We start from the raw sequence: 21,519 nt of genomic DNA on the forward strand, positions 1-21,519 counted from the left end.
AAAGATCTGAAAAATCCTGTTAGTGAAATTTCTTGGTTCTTTCTCTGGAGGTAGCTCTGCATTTCACCCATGTTTATGAGGTTATTTAAGTTTTCTTCCCCTGTATTTAGATATGCACAGAAAATAGCCTCTTTTACATAAAATTTTAAGTGCAATAATTTTTATATGTCTTCTATACCTATGCTAAAAGCTTCTTTTTTCATTCCTAATTTTCTGTAAATTTTGTTTCTCCCTTTTTTTCTTGATTATCTTCACTGGATGTTTATTTTATTGTGCTTTTCAAAGAATCACCTCCTGGACCTGAAAATTCAGTATTTTTCAATGTATCGATAACTGCCTTTATTTTAAACTAATCCCTTCTCCCTGTGGGTTGATTTTGTTGTCCTTTTCTAGCTTTTTAGGTTCATATATTTGCACTCTTGTTGCAATTAATGATTCTAACTTTACTTGGAATTCAAGTTTGGCTGCATCTCATCCTCCTGTCATACGGTGTTATCATTATCACTACTTTCTAAGAATTTTTTAACCCAAGAGTGTGTTTGTTTATCCTTTTATAGATTTCTTGTCTTACTATAACATATGTACAACTCTGCCTGCCAAAGTAGGAACTGTCTACATTTTCCTAACAGACTATATTATGATGCTTCTCTAAATCTTCCACAAAGATTTGGAAAGACATAATCTCTTTGGTTGTATGGACCAAAGAGATTATATTAATCATATTAATCATATTATTCAACTTCTATAATTAGTTTGTCAGAGACTGCAAGAAATGTGTTACAGTTTTATAAAGACTATGGTTTCACCATTTTCATTTCATATTTCATCAATATTTTTATATCATATATTTCAACATAATGCTATTTAATGAAGACAGACTCAGAGCTATTCTTTGGAAACTGTGACATTTATCAATAAAATAATGTTCTTTGGCTTGATAGTTTTGTCCTAAATTGTATTTTGTCTGCTATATTTTTCTCTCTCTCTCTTTTGTTTATTTGGCTGTGCTGCATGGCTTATGGGATCTTAGTTCCCCCATCAGGGTTTGAACCCGGGCCCCCTGAAGTGGAAGCATGGAGTCTTAATCACTGGCCACCAGGGAATTCCTGTCTGCTTTTAATATTATAGTTAGTAGGTAATTAATATTATTTTCTTTTGGTCTGAATTTGCCATTATATCTTTTCCTATCTCTTTATTTATTTATTTATTTATTTATTTAGTTAACATCTTTATTGGAGTATAATTGCTTTATGTTGTTGTGTTAGTTTCTGCTGTATAACAAAGTGAATCAGCTATATGTATACATATATCCCCATATCTCCTTATTTTTACCTATTAGTTTTATTGGTTCATGGCTTATCACCAATTTATTTGCTCTGGATTTCTCACACACTTTTTGATTAATTTATTTGTCTGCTGGAATATTTCTTTGAGTCACTTTTTCAGAAAGGGCATGTACATAATACACATTCTTTTTGAGTGTCCATGGAATATTTAAAGGAAACTATTTCTGTAGAAGGCAAAGTTTGATACACTATTAAGTAATAAAAGCAAGTTATTAATTCATAGGAATAGCATGACCTCATTGTGTTTGTGTATATGTGTAAACATTTATACAGATGTGTGGTTACATTTATAAGCATATATCCATACAGAGGTACACTGAAATAGAAAAGGAATACATAGTAAAGAGTAAACTGTTATAATATTTAGACGGGAGAGCTACATACCTTTTAAAATATTTTCCAATTTTTCTCTAATAAGCATGTAATAATTAAAAACAGTTTTCATTGTTTTTTTTTTAAAAAAGAGTTACTACCATAAGAAAAAATATTCTGAGCTCAATATGGTAACAGAGAAAAAATTAATAGGAAAAAAGAAATCTAGTAATAACAAATGAGATTTTCAGTGATTTGCTGGATATGTGGAAAGAGCTGGACTTGAGAATCAAAAGCCAGGGTCAAGTCCTGGATCTGACACTCATGCTCTGTGGAACTGAGCAAGCTGATTTTTTCTAAAACTCAGTTTCTTACTACTGGAAATGAAGGCAATAATAACTGTACCTATTTTCTAAGATCACAAGAGAGTGACATGAGATAAAAGAAAAGTGATTTGTAAAAGTTAAAGCACCACAAAAAACGTTAGTTATTCCTATATTATTTTTAACCATAAAAAGAGGCTTTTGTCTTAAAACCTGAGGCATTTCAAAGACAGCAAAAAGTAAATGCTCAAGAAAAGACAGGGCTATGGTTTTACGTTGGTAGAAGTTCAGCCTTTCAGGTTCTGTAATACTGGAAGGCATGACTCACGTGGTCATCAATGAAAATCGTGGGAATCGAAGGCTATAATCCCAGGCGGCTGTCAGTATCTGCACATTTTTAGGAAGCTGAACACTAGTTTCAGGGTGGCAGTATGGATCCAGCCATAAAATGCAAGTTAAATCTGTTCCCTAGTCTTCATTTTTGTCTTTTACTTTGAAAATATCAAAGCCACTGTAAATGGGACTAATAATCTTCCCCTTGTCTGTTTCACAAGATTCTAATAGGTATGGTAAGGTGCAGTAATAGAGGCTCAGGAGCACTGTAAAATGTAAGGGGCTGTACAAATGGAAGAGATAATTATTCATAGTAGTTAGCATGGTTAAATCTCTCAAGAGCATACTTGACAAATTCTCTTCTCGCTTGAAGCACTTTCTCCTTCCTGGGTGAGTGCTTGTGGGATGATGACGTAACATTAATTAGAAAGTGTGTGTGTGTGTGTGTGTGAGAGAGAGAGAGAGAGAGAGAGAGAGAGAGAGAAACACTCCTTGGAAATGAGAGAGCAGAGGTGGGCAATTAAGAAAAGAGGAGGAGGGAAGTTCATGTGAATTTTTCAAGTTTAGTCCAAACTCCAAGTCCTTTCCTAATACCCACATAAAGCACTGGTCATAACTGCTTTTAAAACATTTTATTAGGAGGAATTGAGCATATAAAAGGACAACTTTCCTGAAGTGGTACAAACCTACCTCCTAATGTAGCTTGAAAAGTTAGAATGTTTTGACTGTAGCCATTTAGTGACAGAGGGAGCAAATGGCTGTTAGTGTGTTGGCCACGAATGCGTCAAATTCAGGAAACTTCAAGTGTTTAGTCTCCTGTGGAGTTGGCCTCCTATTTCCTGAGGTCTTTTAATCGCTTGGATTGTAACTATAATAAAAATGTCTGTACCAACTTCCACTGCTGGAGAGTCAGGAGTTGGATTTCACCCACTCTGAGTAAGAGCCCTGGTTTAGGGGAAGATCTTTGGCTGCCATTTCATAAACAGACTTTCTGAGAATCTCTGATGCACTGTGTCTCTAGGCCCAGACTCTTTGCCAATGCTGAGAACACAGCAATTCTTTTGTAAATCTGTACTTATGAGTAAACCTGTCTCATTAAGGGCAGAAGGACACGTAAGTGGGAGGCATGGTTGCTGCCTATACCAACACAAAAATTTTCTTAAGCAAAACATGAACCTCTTCTTCTCATATATGTCCTCATATTCTTTCTATGACATCTATTTATTTCAGTATTTCCATAGCAACTGCAGCAATGAAATTACCCCAGACATAGAGGATTTCTAAATTCTATCAGATTAAGCTAAGGGAAAAAGCAATGATAATAATGTTATTAATCAGATTAAGCCCTTATATTAGTAAACAATTTCTTCATGATGTACAAAGTATGACACTTGTTCATTCCTTCCCTTTGAAGACAAGGAAGAAGTTAATATCTCCCTTTAATAAATGAGGATACTGGTACCCAGAAATTAAATGGCTTATCTAACATCACACCAGGAGAGAAAGGACTAGAACCAATGTATTCTATTTACATCCCTTTCCTTCCCAAGGAAGCTTAGTGCTCTTAATTTTAATTTGTTCATTGATCCAAATCCATAAGAATAATCAAAACTAAGCTTTTAAGAGATCTATCATCAAAGTAGAAAAGCTTCTCATTGATTTTGCTAATCATAAAAACTCAAATTAAAAACTATTACATAATGCATCTATTAAAAATTGGTTCAAAATAAATGTAAACAAACCTCTTCAGTAGTGGATAGGGTATAGTTTAACATTTGGTCTCATTATTGCTCATGGTTCTGAAAATTGGAAAAATATTTTAAGGTAAATCCAGTAAAAGTTCTCCAAATTGCCATAAAGTAAACTTGGTAACATAAATCAAAGGATTTATGTTAAGAACATAATTCAAAATAAAATAACATAAAATTTTTTACTCATTTATAGGCATGTTATGTACAATACTAAAAGTTTGGAAAATACCCAATATCTTCCTAGTGGCCAATGGTTTTAAAATGTGGTGTGTAAACATAATGTAAAACTAAACAGACAAAAAGCTAAAAGGGAAATTATTAACAATGGAAAGCTATATACATATTTACATTAAGTCAATCAATAGAAAATACAAAGGAAAGCATGTATAAAATGATTAAAGAGAATTACAATGCCTTACTAAATCCAATTTGTTTGATTACAGCTATGTACATGTAAGGATTAAGGATTCAAGAGATCATAGGAAAATATGAATAATCATTAAATCAAAGATAAAGCCATAACTGGTATAGTCTCTCTCCAAATTATGTAAATGTTTAATTTAAATATGATCTTAAGTTGATCAGTAACCAACACAGGCAAGAATAAATTAAATTTATATTAGACTGGTCTCCTTCCTGAACTCAGAGCATCAAACAGGGTGGTCCTTACACAGAAATAATTAACTAACTAAACCACTATCTTCAATCTTCTGATTCCATCAACCAAAAAAGAAGAAAAAAAAGAAAAAAAGAAAAAAAAAAAGGAACAGACTGAGCCCAGGGCTTAGGTTTTCTCTGTTTTGTACAGGATGTCTTTCAGACATCTTGTTTCCACTAGTGGAACAAGAAGCAATTTGAATGAATGACACTGCTCTATCCTAAGGGCTTTGGTTCCAAGAGAGATACATACAGCACTAGGGTCCTCCTTAAACAAACTCTATTTTCAAAACAAACTTATTTCATTTTATTCTCCCAGCTTCCCCAACCTCCCCCAAAAGAGAGCTCTTTACATTTTTCGTGTGGCAGCTTATTGGACTTATGAAAGTTCAGAAGAACTTAAAATGCTAAAACATCCATCTGAGGGCTTGAGGGCTGTGCTGAACTCTGAAATCAATATCGAACCAGGAAAGGTCTTTCAGTAAAGCTTAACTGAATTCCGATAAGAATTAAATTACATTTAGAGTCACCACGGATAGATCTCATTAAAGAAAAATCTTGATTAAAGTTTCTTCAGAGGGAGTGAAGTCAAAAAGGATGGTAAGAGTTTCCATTATTTGAATTCACCCACTTCTTCCAAGGATGTGATTAAATATCACCCAGATAGTGCTCCTTGTCACGAGCATAGTATAGTAACAGGCAACCAAGTCCTAAGGAAACACATCCTAAAGAATCACTGAGCTGCTCCACCTGGAATGGAGATGGAAACCTCAGTCCACCACTGTAGAAGCTCATAATTAGCCAGCTTACACTTTCTTAAGTTTTACTATGCCCTCAGGAGAGCAAGCAAAGCATTTAAAAATGAGAGAGGGGTTAAGTCTGAGATTTCCCAAGCCCTATGCATCTCACTACACATGTAAGGTGCTCACTTTCAGAAACGTTAAATAGGTCAGAAATCTTATGAATATTAATCTCAGAATAACGTTAATTCCATTAGCCTTCCCTGAGCCAGACAAGTGTGCTTTACAAGGACTGCCTCATTTCATATTTGCAAGTCTGGGGAGAATCCAGCAATCATCACCATTATATATATGAGGAAACTGAGGCTTAGAAAGATCAAGGAACTTTCCCAAGGAGTCAAAGTATTAAGTGATGCGGCACGCCTCAGGCTGGTGCAACGTCAAGCCGGCCTCTGCCACTGCAGGCTCGACTCGCATCCATACACCTCCCTCCCCCTGGCCTGAGTGAGCCAGAGCCCCCGAATCAGCGGCTCCTTTAACCCCGTCCTGTCTGAGTGAAGAACAGGGGACCTACACACAGAGGCGGGTCCAAATCCAAAGGTGAACCCGGGAGCTGTGTGAACAAAGAAGAGAAAGGGAAATCTCTCCCAGTAGCCTCAGGAGACATGGATTAAAACTCCACAATCAACTTGATGTACCCTGAATTTGTGGAACACCTGAGTAGACAATGAATCATCCCAAATTGAGGAGGTGGATTTTGGAAGCAAAGATATATGTATTTTTTTCCTTTTTCTCTTTTTGTGAATGTGTATGTGTATGCTTCTGTGTGTGAATTTGTCTGTATAGCTTTGCTTTTACCATTTGTCCTAAGGTTCTGTCCGTCCATTTTTTGTTTTTTTCTACTTAAAATTTTTTTTCTTAATAATTATTTTTTATTTAACTTTATTTTATCTTCTTTCTTTCTTTCCCTCTCTCTTTCTTTCCTTCCTCCCTTTCTTTCTTTTTTTCTTTCTCTCTCTCTCTCCCTCCCTCCCTTTCTTTCTTTCTTTCTATTTTTACTCCCTTTTATTCTGAGCCGTGTGGATGAAAGGCTCTTGGTGCTGCAGCCTGGCATCAGGACTGTGCCTCTGAGGTGGGAGAGCCAACTTCAGGACACTGGTCCACAAGAGACCTCCCAGCTCCACGTAATATCAAATGGTGAAAATCTCCCAGAGATCTCCATCTCAACACCAAGACCCAGCTTCACTCAACGATCAGGAAGCTACAGTGCTGGGCACCCTATGCCAAACAACTAGCAAGACAGGAACACAGCCCCATCCATTAGCAGAGAGGCTGCCTAAAATCATAATAAGGCGACAGACACCCCAAAACACACCACCAGACATGGACCTGCCCACCAGAAAGACAAGATCCAGCCATATCCACCAGAAGACAGGCACTAGTCCCCTCCCAGGAAGCCTACACAACCCACTGAACCAACCATAGCCACTGGGGACAGACAGCAAAAACAACGGGAACCACGAACCTGCAGCCTGCGAAAAGGAGACACCAAACACAGAAAGTTCAGCAAAATGAGAAGACAGAAAAACACACAGCAGATGAAGGAGCAAGGTAAAAACCCACCAGACCTAACAAATGAAGAGGAAATAGGCAGTCTACCTGAAGAAGAATTCAGAATTATGATGGTAAAGATGATCCAAAATCTTGGAAATAGAATAGAGAAAATACAAGAAACGTTTAACAAGGACCTAGAAGAACTAAAGAGCAAACAAACAATGATGAACAACACAATAAATGAAATTAAAAATTCTCTAGAAGGGATCACTGGCAGAATAACTGAGGCAGAAGAGCGGATAAGTGACCTGGAAAATAAAATAGTGGAAATAACTACTGCAGAGCAGAATAAACAAAAAAGAATGAAAAGAACAGAGGACAGTCTCAGAGACACCTGGGACAATATTAAATGCACCAACATTCGAATCATAGGGGTCCCAGAAGAAGAAGAGAAAAAGAAGGGGAATAAGAAAATATTTGAAGAGATTATAGTTGAAAACTTCCCTAATACAGGAAAGGAAATAGTTAATCAAGTCCAGGAAGCACAGAGACTCCCATACAGGATAAATCCAAGGAGAAGCATGCCAAGACTCCTATTAATCAAACTATCAAAAATTAAATAAAAGAAAAATATTAAAAGCAGCAAGGGAAAAACAACAAATAGCACACAAGGGAATCCCCATAAGGTTAACAGCTGATCTGTCAGCAGAAACTCTGCAAGTCAGAAGGGAGTGGCAGGACATATTAAAAGTGATGAAGGAGAAAAACCTACAACCAAGATTATTCTACCCAGCAAGGATCTCATTCAGATTTGATGGAGAAATTAAAAACTTTACAGACAAGCAAAAGCTAAGAGAATTCAGCACCACCAAACCAGCTTTACAACAAATGCTAAAGGAACTTCTCTAGCCAGGAAACACAAGAGAAGGAAAAGACCTACAATAACAAACCCAAAACAATTAAGAAAATGGGAATAGGAACATACATACCGATAATTACCTTAAATGTAAGTGGATTAAATGCTCCAACCAAAAGACTGGCTGAATGGATACCAAAACAAGACCCATATATATGCTGTCTACAAGAGACCCACTTCAGACCTAGGGACACATACAGACTGAAAGTGAGGGGATGGAAAAAGATATTCCATGCAAATGGAAATCAAAAGAAAGCTGGAATACCAATTCTCATATCAGACAAAATAGACTTTAACATAAAGACTATTACAAGAGACAAAGAAGTACACTACATAATGATCAAAGGATCGACCCAAGAAGAAGATATAACAACTGTAAATATTTATGCATCAAACATAGGAGCACCTGAATACATAAGGCAAATACTAACAGCCATAGAAAGGGAAAGGAAAAATCACAGTAGGGGACTTTAACAACTCACTTTCACCAACGGACAGATGATCCAAAATGAAAATAAAAAAGGAAACACAAGCTTTAAATGACACATTAAACAAGATGGACTTAATTGATATTTATAGGACATTCCATCCAAAAACAACAGAATACACATTCTCCTTAAGTGCTCATGGAACATTCTCCAGGAGAGATCATATCTTGGGTCACAAATCAATCCTTGGTAAATTTAAGAAAATTGAATCGTATCAAGTATCTTTTCCGACCACAATGCTATGAGACTACATATCAGTTACAGTAAAAAATCTGTAAAAAATACAAACACATGGAGGCTAAACAATACACTATTTAATAACCAAGAGATCACTGAAGAAATCAAAGAGGAAATCAAAAAATACCTAGAAACAAATGACAATGAAAACACAATGACCCAAAACCTATGGGATGCAGCAAAAGCAGATCTAAGAGGGAACTTTATAGCAATACAATCCTACCTTAAGCAACAAGAAACATCTCAAATAAACAACCTAACCTTACACCTAAAGCAATTAGAGAAAGAAGAACAAAACAACCCCAAAGTTAGCAGAAGGAAAGAAATCAAAAAGATCAGATCAGAAAGAAATCAAAAAGAAATGAAGGAAATGATAGCAAAGATCAATAAAACTAAAAGCTGGTTCTTTGAGAAGATAAACAAAATTGAGAAACCATTAGCCAGACTCATCAAGAAAAAAAGGGAGAAGACTCAAATCAACAGAATTAAAAATGAAAAAGGAGAAGTAACAACTGACACTGCAGAAATACAAAGGATCATGAGAGATTACTACAAGCAACTCTATGCCAATAAAATGGACAACCTGGAAAAAAATGGACAAATTCTTAGAAATGCACAACCTTCCGAGACTGAAACAGGAAGAAATAGAAAATATGAACAGACCAATCACAAGTACTGAAATTGAAACTGTGATAAAAAATCTTCCAACAAACAAAAGCCCAGGACCAGATGTCTTCACAGACGAATTCCTTCAAACATTTAGAGAAGAGCTAACTATCCTTCTCAAACTCTTCTAAAATATAGCAGAGGGAGGAACACTCCCAAACTCATTTTACAAGGCCACCATGACTCTGATACCAAAACCTGACAAAGATGTCACAAAGAAAAAAAACTACAGGCCAATATCACTGATGAACATAGATGCAAAAATCCTCAACAAAATACTAGCAAACAGAATCTGACAGCACAGTAAAAGGATCATACACCATGATCAAGTGGGGTTTATTCCAGGAATGCAAGGATTCTTCAATATGTGGAAATCAATGAATGTGATACACCATATTAACAAATGGAAGGAGAAAAACCATATGATCATCTCACTATATGCAGAGAAAGCTTTCGACAAAATTCAACATCCATCTATGATAAAAACCCTGCAGAAAGTAGGCATAGAGGGAACTTTCCTCAACATAATAAAGGCCATATATGACAAACCCACAGCCAACAACATCCTCAATGGTGAAAAACTGAAAGCATTTCCACTAAGATCAGGAACAAGACAAGGTTGCCCACTCTCACCACTCTTACTCAACATAGTTTTGGAAGTTTTAGCCACAGCAATCAGAGAAGAAAACAAATAAAAGGAATCCAAATAGGAAAAGAAGTAAAGCTGTCACTGTTTGCAGATAACATGATACTATACATAGAGAATCCTAAAGATGCTACCAGAAAACGACTAGAGCTAATTAATGAATCTGGTAAAGTAGCAGGATACAAAATTAATGCACAGAAAACTCTGGCATTCCTGTACACTAATGATGAAAAATCTGAAAGTGAAATCAAGAAAACACTCCCATTTACCATTGCAACAAAAAGAATAAAATATCTAGGAATAAACCTACCTAAGGAGACAAAAGACCTGTATGCAGAAAATTATAAGACACTGATGAAAGAAATTAAAGATGATACAAATAGATGGAGAGATATACCATGTTCTTGGATTGGAAGAATCAACATTGTGAAAATGACTCTACTACCCAAAGCAATCTACAGATTCAATGCAATCCCTATCAAACTACCACTGGCATTTTTCACAGAACTAGAACAAAAAATTTCACAATTTGTAAGGAAACACAAAAGACTCTGAATAGCCAAAGCAATCTTGAGAAAGAAAAATGGAGCTGGAGGAATCAGGCTCCCTGACTTCAGACTATACTACAAAGTTACATACAGTAATGAAGACAGTATGGTACTGGTACAAAAAGAGAAAGATAGATCAATGGACCAGGATAGAAAGCCCAGAGATAAACCCATGCACATATGGTCACCTTATCTTTGATAAAGGAGGCAAGAATACACAGTGGAGAAAAGACAGCCTCTTCAATAAGTGGTGCTGGGAAAAGTGGACAGGTACATGTAAAAGTCTGAAATTAGAACACTCCCTAACACCATACACAAAAATAAGCTCAAAATGGATTAAAGACCTAAATGTAAGTCCAGACACTATCAAAATCTTAGAGGAAAACATAGGCAGAACACTCTATGACATACATCACAGCAAGATGCTTTTTGACCCACCTCCTAGAGAAATGGAAATAAAAACAAAAATAAACAAATGGGACCTAATGAAACTTGAAACCTTTTGCACAGCAAAGGAAACCATAAACAAGACGAAAAGACAACCCTCAGAATGGGAGAAAATATTTGCAAATGAAGCAACTGACAAAGGATTAATCTCCAAAATTTACAAGCAGCTCATGCAGCTCAATAACAAAAAAACAAACAACCCAATCCAAAAATGGGCAGAAGACCTAAACAGACATTTCCCCAAAGAAGATATACAGATTGCCAACAAGCACATGAAAGAATGCTCAACATCATTAATCATTAGAGAAATGCAAATGAAAACTACAATGAGATATCATCTCACACTGGTCAGAATGGCCATCATCAAAAAATCTAGAAACATTAAATGCTGGAGAGGGTGTGGAGAAAAGGGAACCCTCTTGCACTGTTGGTGGGAATGTAAATTGATACAGCCACTATGGAGAACAGTATGGAGGTTCCTTATAAAACTAAAAATACAACTACCATACGAACCAGCAATCCCTCTACTGGGCATATACCCTGGGAAAACCACAATTCAAAAAGAGTCATGCACCACAATGTTCATTGCAGCTCTATTTACAATAGCCAGGACATGGAAGCAACCTAAGTGTCCATCAACAGATGAATGGATAAAGAAGATGTGTAATGTGGAATATCACTCAGCCATAAAAAGAAACGAAATTGAATTATTTGTAGTGAGGTGGTGGGACCTAGAGTCTGTCATACAGAGTGAAGTAAGTCAGAAAGGGAAAAACAAATACTGTATGCTAACACATATATATGGAATTTAAGAAAAAAAAAAGTCATGAAGAACCTAGGGGCAAGACAGGAATAAAGACACAGACCTACTAGAGAATGGACTTGAGGATATGGGGAGGGGGAAGGTAAGCTGTGAGAAAGTGAGAGAGTGGCCATGGACATATATACACTACCAAACATAAAATAGACAGCTAGTGGGAAGCAGCCACGTAGCACAGGGAGATCAGCTCGGTGCTTTGTGACCACCGAGAGGGGTGGGATAGGGAGGGTGGGAGGGAGGGAGATGCAAGGGGGAAGAGATATGGGAACATATGTATATGTATAACTGATTCACTTTGTTATAAAGCAGAAACTAACACACCATTGTAAAGCAATTATACTCCAATAAAGATGTTGAAAAAAAAACAAAAGAAAAAGTATTAAGTGATGTAATCAAATTCAAACCCATGTTCTTCAAAGCGTGTTATAGTGTTTCCCAGTATTGTTCATGTGATTCCTAGGTCATAAGAGATAAAAGAAAACTGAAGGAAGCAGCCATAGGAGCATCATTCAAGTAACAAGAATCAACAATGCAGTCAAAAAAAGGGTGAAAAATAGACACAAGAATTACAAAAAACAGTGTATTCTGTGGTCACTTAGTGTATGGACAAACAGCCATAGGTGTTTCTAGAGGCTGAGCTCACTGTAATAAATAAATTCACTGTGGTCCTAGATCAGTGTGAACGACAATCCACACAGTCTGTTTACAAAGACAGGGAATTTTGTAATTTTCTCATTCAAGAAAGATTTCTAAGAGTGATATTTGAAACATTTTTTACATCCTAAAGAGGCATACTTCTGTTCACTAGACTTTTCCTGATATGTAATTGTCCCTTCCAAAGCAACGGGATATCACTGTGCTTGTGTTTATGTTCTGGATAAACTAAAGCCTTTTGGTGTGTTTATGTTCTGGATGAACTAAAGCTTTGCAGTGTCTGCAACAAATATGAGACTAGTGTGACCAACTGAATTTAATCCTGGCTTTGACACTAATAAAATAAGTCATTTTGTTCTCTTCTGTGTATTCTCAGTTCTCTTTTTTTTTTCTTTTTATAAATTTATTTATTCATTTTTGCCTGCATTGGGTCTTTGTTGCTGCATGCAAGCTTTCTCTAGTTGTGGCGAGCGGGGGCTACTCTTTGTTACGGTGTGCGGGCTTCTCATTGTGGTGGCTTTTTTTGTTGAGGAGCACGGGCTCCAGGCACGTGGGCTTCAGCAGCTGTGGCACGTGGGCTCAGCAGTTGTGGCTCATGGGCTCTAGAGAGCAGGCTCAGTAGTTGTGGCGCACGGGCTTAGTTGCTCTGCGGCATGTGGGATCTTCCTGGACCAGGCCTCAAACCCATGTCTCCTGCATTGGCAGGCGGATTCTTAACCACTGTGCCACCAGGGAAGTCCCTGTATTCTCACTTCTAAAGAGAGGAGTTAGACAAATGATCTTAAGCTTTTTTTTCCAGCTCCAACATTGTGTGGCACTATAATGATGTTATATGTGGCCAAGTTGCCCTTGGGGAGGAAAATGAAATAAAATTGAACTTAAGAGATGCAAAACAATATTTAATCCTGCAAGATCTTAATCTCGAAGATATTTCAGATCATTGCTACAGATTCCAGGGCTGCAATGAGTTTGAGCTGTCAGGTTATGGGAAAATCCCAGTGAGGCCAGAAACTTCTGCAATAAACCTGAACCTTGGGGCTCTGCAAAGCTATGTGTATAACTTCCAATACCTCGCACCCAAGGTTTCTCTTACGTTGAAATGCCAGGGGTGCTGAGGGCCAAATCACGCCTCTTGTGTGGGTTTTCAAAAAAGCACTACTTTTTCCACTAACAAGTGTTCAACAGAGCGATAAAATCGTGTAGAAGTATAGCAAGGAAATTTACTTTAGATTAAAAAAATTTATGTTCATTTACCAAACTGCTCTATCAGAAGATAGCTTAACGTGTAGATTTAAGTAGCCTGACAAACAGCTAAGATAATGTGACTATGAGTATTTTTCAGTCACCCAGCTATGTTATTAAAATATAGTTGTGTATTTAAAAAAAGGAGACAATTATTAGCTCAGTCAGCATGACTATTTATTTCCCTTTAAGGTACTCTATAATAGTTTCTCTAACTGCATCATGAAAACCTGTTGGGTATGACAGGTAAGAGAAATTCTGGGCAGAAAAAAGGTGATTCAAAGGACCCAGGAGTTTGAAAGAGCACTCACAAGTCCCAAGGCCCTGCAACGTTTCTCTACAAATATGACATCAAATACGGAGTGAGATCTAATAAGAAGTGGTGTGACTCTGCTACTTGGGAAACCTTCTGATGCTTTAAGGGGGAGCGCGCTAGCTTGTACATATATGCTTGTAAGCCACAGGGTGATGATCTTCCTGGCAGGCCACTAATTGAATGGTAGCCCCATCTAATGAACCCTTTGACTTCATATGAACAGGGGGCATATGGATAAAAATTAAGATATACCAATTTACACACATGCATATTTTGAAATCTGATGAGAAGCAAAGATCTGATGGCTACGTTTGAGCTAGAGTGACTGGCGTTTTGCCAAATAAGTCATCTTTGTAAAGGACCTGAGGACCAAATCTGAACTTACGATGTAGCAGGGCTCACAGTAGGCTTTCTTCTCCACCGCATAGAAGGGCTGCCCTCGGAGCTTGTTGTTACAGACGATGCAGGTAAAACAATCCACGTGGAAGACCTGATCCATGGCAGTGCATCCTGTACCTTCCCCTACTACATTTTCCCCACAGCGAGCACAGCGGCCTGAAAGAAAAAAGGGGTTGACTGTTAAGAACACCTTCAGTCCTTCTAAAGAAGACAGGGTGTGGTGGGGACAGCACATTTGTAATGTCAACAGCGGATGGGATCACCACCGCCGCCATCACCATCATGAGCAGGATGACCACTACAGCCCCCATGAGGCCAGCATGACGGGGATTTTACGAATCAGTTGAGAAGTTGACACTCACAGCCAAGGTCCCATGGAGAGTGACTGAGTAGAACTCAGGTCTCCCGATGTTGAGGCCAGTGATCTGCCTCTAATCTCACACACAAATTAAGAGGAACATGACTCAGGATGGTAGGAGTGGAAGCCATAATCTAGAAAAGTCTTTCTCCTTGGACAGACTATGTGTCCAGCTAGACTGTGAGGGAACTGGGTCCAGACTCAAATTTCAACTCCTTCCACAAAAGCCTGGCTTGCAAAACCTCTGCATCCAGCCCTCAGTGACAGGCAGATAAAAAAGTAGTCCCTTTTATTTCCAGATAGCACTGACTGCTAGAAAGTGTTCTTGTATTGAGCCGGAATGCTTCCTCATTCTGTTACCCAATAGTCTCAGTTCTGTCCTTTAGGGCCTCAAGAAAAAAGTCTCATCTCTTACACTTGACACCCTTTAAGATATTACAACTTAGCATTGCCTCCAAGTCTGTTTATAGTTTAAATATCCCTTAATCATGCAACATTTCCACAGACTGTAGGATTTTGAGTCCCTCATGGCCTTGGTTGTCACTGTCCAGCCCAGTGTTCTGCAAATTTTCAGCATGATTAAATTGATTCATGGGGCTTCTGACCACATATGGACACTGTGTTTAGGTTAAAAAAAACTGCATTAAAATTTGAATAATAACATTAACATGTAATTTACACACACACAAAATTATGTCATTGAGAGGCACTGTGCTGGCTGCAGTCTGTATCCATAGCTGGCTTCACCATGGTAATCTTGAGCCAGAGGTCAGAGCCGCATTCAGTTTCCCTTCTTATCCTTTATTTCTACGAAGGTAAAAAGTTTTAACAAGTAGGGGCTTCCCTGGTGGCGCAGTGGATGAGAGTCCGCCTGCCGATGCAGGGGACACGGGTTCATGCCCCGGTCTGGGAAGATCCCACATGCCGCGGAGCGTCTGGGCCCGTGAGCCATGGCCGCTGAGCCTGCGCGTCCGGAGCCTGTGCTCCGCAACGGGAGAGGCCACAACAGTGAGAGGCCCACATACCGCAAAAAAAAAAAAAAAAAAAAAAAAAAAAAAAAAAAAAAAAAAAAAAAAAAAAAGTTTTAACAAGTAATTAGAAGTCACTGGGAACATCAGCAAGAATCGGCAGGCTTTTACAGATAAGCTTTAGCAAAACTAGTGCTTCCTATGGGTCAGGCACTTTCTATGTGCTTTATGTATATTAACTCATTTCATATTCACAACAACCTGTGTGACAAGTACTATTAGTATCCCTATTTTACAGATGAGGAAACTGGGTTACATAAGTGGTTGACTACCTTCTAGCTCAAGCAGTCTAGCTTCAGTGTCGATGGTCCTAACCATTCTGCTGTCTTGCTTCTGCCTAGTTCTGTGCATCAGGATTGAACACAGAGTTGACACTATGGAGAGATTTCTCACTAAAGGCTGCCCTCAGCCCTCCATCACATTGGATTGACAACTATTTCACACCTAGAAGGGAGGAGGTTTTAAATGTTTCAACTTGGGAGAAAAGAGGCAAATGTGTTTCTAATCTTCTCTTGCACTGGCCCTGGAAAGTATTTCTTTACATTTTGTTGCAGAATTTGAATGCGTCTTTAAAATATAGCCCAAACTATAGAACATTTTCCCCCTAAAGAATGAGAAATATCAAGCGCTGAAAAAAGAGTCAAACTTTTGGAAACTGAGCCACTTCCACCACAGTTGATATTTTTATTAAGTCTTGACATCATATTCTTGACATTTGATAAACTTTTATAAAATAAATGTTTGTAATAAACTTTGTGGCTTGATTTACAAACTTCTATCCAAGAGTGAACTTGTGTCTGTTTTTTATTAAAAGATGTACAACCTTAGAAAGGTGCTTTAAAATTTTAGACTCTCATTGCCTTTAGTATCAAAATTAGGATTTTCATATGGCACTATTTTGTGATTATTCAGAAAAAAAAAACTTCATTGATTTACTAGAAAGTTCACTATACTATGTTTGAAAAGGATGCTGAAAGTCTGAGAGCTTCATGCCACTATCTGACAACATTTCACTACAGAGAACATATTGGGAATTACAGGCGAATGGATCACCAATCCATAAAATATAGGAAAATTGATCACCAATCTATAAAATATGATTTAAAAAATTACATCATCATCATCATAGCATTCCAAATTTTCTTTTTCAACTGCTTGTGCAAAATAATCACATTCATCCCAGTGTATATAGATTCATTTCCAATATTTATACTGGAATTGTCTTCACTAACGTTTACATTTGTAATATTAATCTAAAGTGGTATTTATGGGATTATCTTTATTACTATTTTTTCTACTTTCAAAGAATCACATTCAAATCACTGACCTATTTTGGCGAACTGAAGAAATAGGGTAATATAGTAATGATAAAAAAATGTAGGTTTAGCAGCAGTAGAAAAAAAAACATACTAATGACATGAAAATACTGTGGGCTTAATGGCAATGTTACTGAACATTGGATAAACAACACCGATCAACATAGGTTTGGTGGTACATATGCAATCTTTAAGAATGTGATTCATTAAGAGCATATTGGATTCCTGTGAATACTGTAGATTTACAATTCAGATTCATTAAATGCAAGTCAACAAAATAATTATTTACTACTCTTTCCTTTTCTAGACACCAAACTGGACTCCTTGATACTCCATCAGGGACTACCAGTGATCTGTGGACCACACTTAGGAAAAAATTTGTTCTGGCCAAATGTGATTGACTATTGGTCATGGTGATCGATGAGACAGGTAGAGGTAGCAATTATGATTCCAGACCATGGCTGCCCAATGTGTAATATCTGGAATCCAGGAGGCTGAGCCTGCATGGTTTATGGAGAGTTTGAGAACTACCCATGAGGATCTAGGAGAAAATTTCAATCACTGATTAAAGGGAAAGGTTGGAGCAGAGCCCTAAAGGGCAGGATGAAAAGCTAAGCTTTGGAATTCTCTTTGTATTCAACAGGCATTCCCCAGGTATTTACTCTTTGCCCAGTACTGTAATCTGTATGATACCCAGAAATGAATTAGGCGACGTCAGTGCCTTTCACATTAATTATGAGACTATATAACATCCTACAATCACATGACAAAATGTGCTGTCATCTGAGAAAGTGCTCTGGAGATGTGGGAGGAACATCACACTGGAGAGGGCTCAGGAAAGGTTTTGCGGAGAAAGAGGCATTTAAGTCCCACCTTAAAGGATGGAATTTTGACAGGTGGGGATGGAAGAGAAAAAAACATTCTAGTTTTTCCACATAGTGGATGAGTGGCTGGGTTTCCTGGTTCCAGAAACTCTGCAGTGGCTTGGTGGTGGGACAACAAGGTTTTGTCCTCTCAGCTATGAAAGCAGATGGACTGTGTTCACAAGGAACAATCTTTTCCTTTATATTTTGGAGAATATTCTTCCAGAGTGGGTCAGGCTAATATGCTGGACCCAGACATGACCAGCTTGCTGCCTCCCGTATTTTTCCTATTCTTGGGAGAAATCGGGGACACCACGCTCGAGGGCAGTCAGTCTGGCACCTTTAAAATCACAAGCACAGAAAAGGGCAAAGAACAAAAATTAAAAATAGCACTCTCTACACTTTCTGCCTACAGCAGGACAGAAAAGATGCCCGAATGTTACCTTTTCACATCAACAAAAATGTACAAACTATACCTTTTAGGGAGACATTCACAATGGAAAGAAAGTCACTAGAGCATAATACGTCCTTGCCCCTAGAGGGGCTCATGCTACACATCATTAAAAGCATCCGGCAATCTTGCTGCCCATCTTGGAGACAAGTATCTCAGCGCTTTTAAACGAGAAAAACCAGGGGAATGGTACCAGACTTGGAGGCATGAGAGTATGAAGGAAACATTGTTGATTAGGGGCCAGTGGGAAGCTCAGGGTCAAGTTCAGACCCAGGGATGGTATGAGGAGCTCAATGGCAAAGCTTAGCACAGTAACTTAAAAAATCCAAGGACAGGGCTTCCCTGGTGGCACAGTGGTTGGGAGTCCGCCTGCCGATGCAGGGGACACGGGTTTGTGCCCTGGTCCGGGAAGATCCCACATGCCGCGGAGCGGCTGGGCCCGTGAGCCATGGCCGCTGAGCCTGCGCGTCCGGAGCCTGTGCTCCGCAGCGGGGGAGGCCACAACAGTGAGAGGCCCGCGCACCGCAAAAAAAAAAAAAAAAAAAAAAAAAATCCAAGGACAGAGGGTTAGACAGCCTGGGGGGAACTTTGTCAGTGAATTGAGATGCCGGAACCAAAAAAAGTTTGTCCATGTATTATCGTTTGTTATATATCGATAACGCTTTGTATCGATTGTGGAGCCAGTCAGGGACTCTTCTCACCCCTCCCCCTCCTTCTTTCCCACTCCCACAACTATTACAACCTCTGCAAAGTCTCTGAAACGCTTCTCTTCCATCACAGGTCTGCTGCCCAGATTGGGCTTATTATCTTTCATGGGTCATTGCAATGACTTCCTGATTGTTCCACTAGCTCTGACTTACTCCCTCTTACAAATGGACAGGCCTTATGGTGGTCTTACTACTTGAGCTAAGTCTGGAAGTTTAGATAGTTTTTGAACAAGCCATTTTAGGAATGGCATGGGTGAAGGATGACGTTACAGGCAAATCTACAAGTTAAGCAAGACAGGTGGAGTAGTGGGACATGGGTTTTCATATTCACTGGTGCCAGCTTTCTCTTTCTGTAATGTGAATTTATTTTCTTTATAATATGAAAATAAAATTTCATTTAAAAATGATGTTCTTGTGACCAGTACACCATTAATACGATAGGCCATAGACCCTCTTCTGCAGATACTGCTTGTTTCTGAGGTGAGACCAAAAATGTCCAGTCATTTTGAGCGTTGGTGGCATGGTGACGGGGGGTGACATACTCTCAAACTTGTGCATCATTCAACATCAAAAGCAAAAAAAAGAAAGAAAGAAAAAAAAAATCAAAAGCAAACTAGTACATTTATGCAGACATAAAGCCAGGTTACATATGTCTCCATCTCCTCCTTGCCACTTGCCTTGTAACAGAAATTTTTGGCATAAGCAAAATTAACAGTCTATCTTTAAATATTAAAATGAATTGAAACTCTATATGCCAATTGTATGATCTATCAGCTTTCTCACTAAGCACCTTTTAAAATATATTCTGAACAAAGTCCTGCTCCAAAAGTTGAATCAATAAAGTTATATCAGAGTAGTGAACTGATAGCAAATTATTCCTAGAAAAAAGCTTGCTCCAATTTACCCTACATGTGTCCACTGGAGTTATTTTCCTAAAGCACAGGCTCCATTAAGTTGATTCAGAAATTATCTTCCACTGAAAGTACAAAAAGATCATAGAACAAGTTTGTACTCTTTTTGTGACAAGTCCATATGACATTCACTGAAGTCTAAGATGATGGCATTTTCTAATCACCAAAGCTTTTACTTTATGAAACCCTGTAGTATTAATGCATGGCATAATAGACAACCTGTTTTTTAAGCTGTGTTAAGTCCTAGGACAGTGATTCTCAACCTTGCCTGTATGTTGGAATCATCTGGGGAATTAAAAAAAAAATACTGATCTCTGGGTCCCAGCTCCAGAGATTCTGATTTCATTGGTCTGAGGTGTGATGTCTTAGGATTGGAATTTTTAAAAGCTCTCCAGGTGATTGCAAGTTAAGCCACTGTTCCAAGGGGTACCTATTTCTGCACTGCTTGTCAGAATAACAGCTGACAAGAATCGCCCAGACAGACCTCATCTGCACGCAAAACAGTTAGGGGACAGACTGCTAACTATGAGTTGGCTGAAGAAAAGAAATTTCTGTGGCATCATAATATATCTTGCTTTTCACCAACAAGAGTAATTTCCCTAATGCTGTCTCTTTATGTCTTAGTTTGAAGAGTTTTCAATGGCTTTCCATCCATTGATAACATACATGAAGAGAATCAGCTAAGTTTTACCATAAAATACTTTGACAACATTAAGCCAGAGAAAGCAGCTCACATATATTAATTACAAGTATTCCTATAGAAGAGGCTTCTTTTGTGCTGTAAATAAATTTATCATATGGCACTGCTATGTGGCCTTAGACAATACAGAACACACAAAGAATGTCAACCGATAGCCTTTTAAGGTAACGATACCACATAGTATACATCATACATCAAATCAAGTTTTATATATTTTCTTGGACTCTGCCTTTAAATACTGTACCAATATCCAGTCTCCTATGGTTAGTGCTATTTAGCTCTGTGAATCTTGGGATCCTTAACATATATTAAAAGCTGGACTGCAGGACACATCTAATTTTGTCACTGCTTGTGTGTATATAATTGTACTATACTACTTCACTGTTATTGCTTAGATGGTCCTTGCAGAGACGGCTTGCAGATTCAATGGGCACATGGATAGGAATGAGAAGCAGAGGGCAGATAGCTGTTCTCCTCTCTTTCTCTTCTCTATTCTGTCTCTCTCTCTCTCTCTCCCTCTCTCTCTCTCTCTCAGGCACACGTGTGCACAGGCAGACAACAGGAAAAGGAGCAATGACTACAATAGCACTAGGACCAACGGTAGACATGTAGAGCTTTCAGAAGGAGACAAAATAAGAAGCATTTTAGTATAAAATAAGAAATTAAGCTAAGTAACAAGAAAACAAAACAAAACAAACAGACTCCCAAAAATTGTCCGAGAGAATGGTTTGGGAATTGGTGGACAGAGGCCTGGGCAACAAACCAGATGAGATGGAGTGAGAAATGAGTG

The 21,519-nt window shown here is 38.2% G+C and overlaps 1 protein-coding gene across 2 annotated transcripts in view; it reads right to left on the reverse strand.

Annotated features, from left to right (window-relative positions):
- Positions 1–21,519, reverse strand: part of LPP (LIM domain containing preferred translocation partner in lipoma) — a gene marked incomplete at its 5' end in the record, with an annotated part of 466,507 nt that overhangs the window by 92,513 nt on the left and 352,475 nt on the right. For both annotated transcript variants that reach the window (XM_079704195.1, XM_079704194.1), the window contains one exon: positions 14,382–14,551. In XM_079704195.1, coding sequence (XP_079560321.1) covers positions 14,382–14,551 — 170 coding nt within the window. The remainder of the gene's footprint in view (positions 1–14,381; positions 14,552–21,519) is intronic.

This window comes from Hyperoodon ampullatus (assembly GCF_949752795.1).
Source record: "Hyperoodon ampullatus genome assembly, chromosome: 5".
Lineage (NCBI taxonomy): Eukaryota > Metazoa > Chordata > Mammalia > Artiodactyla > Ziphiidae > Hyperoodon > Hyperoodon ampullatus.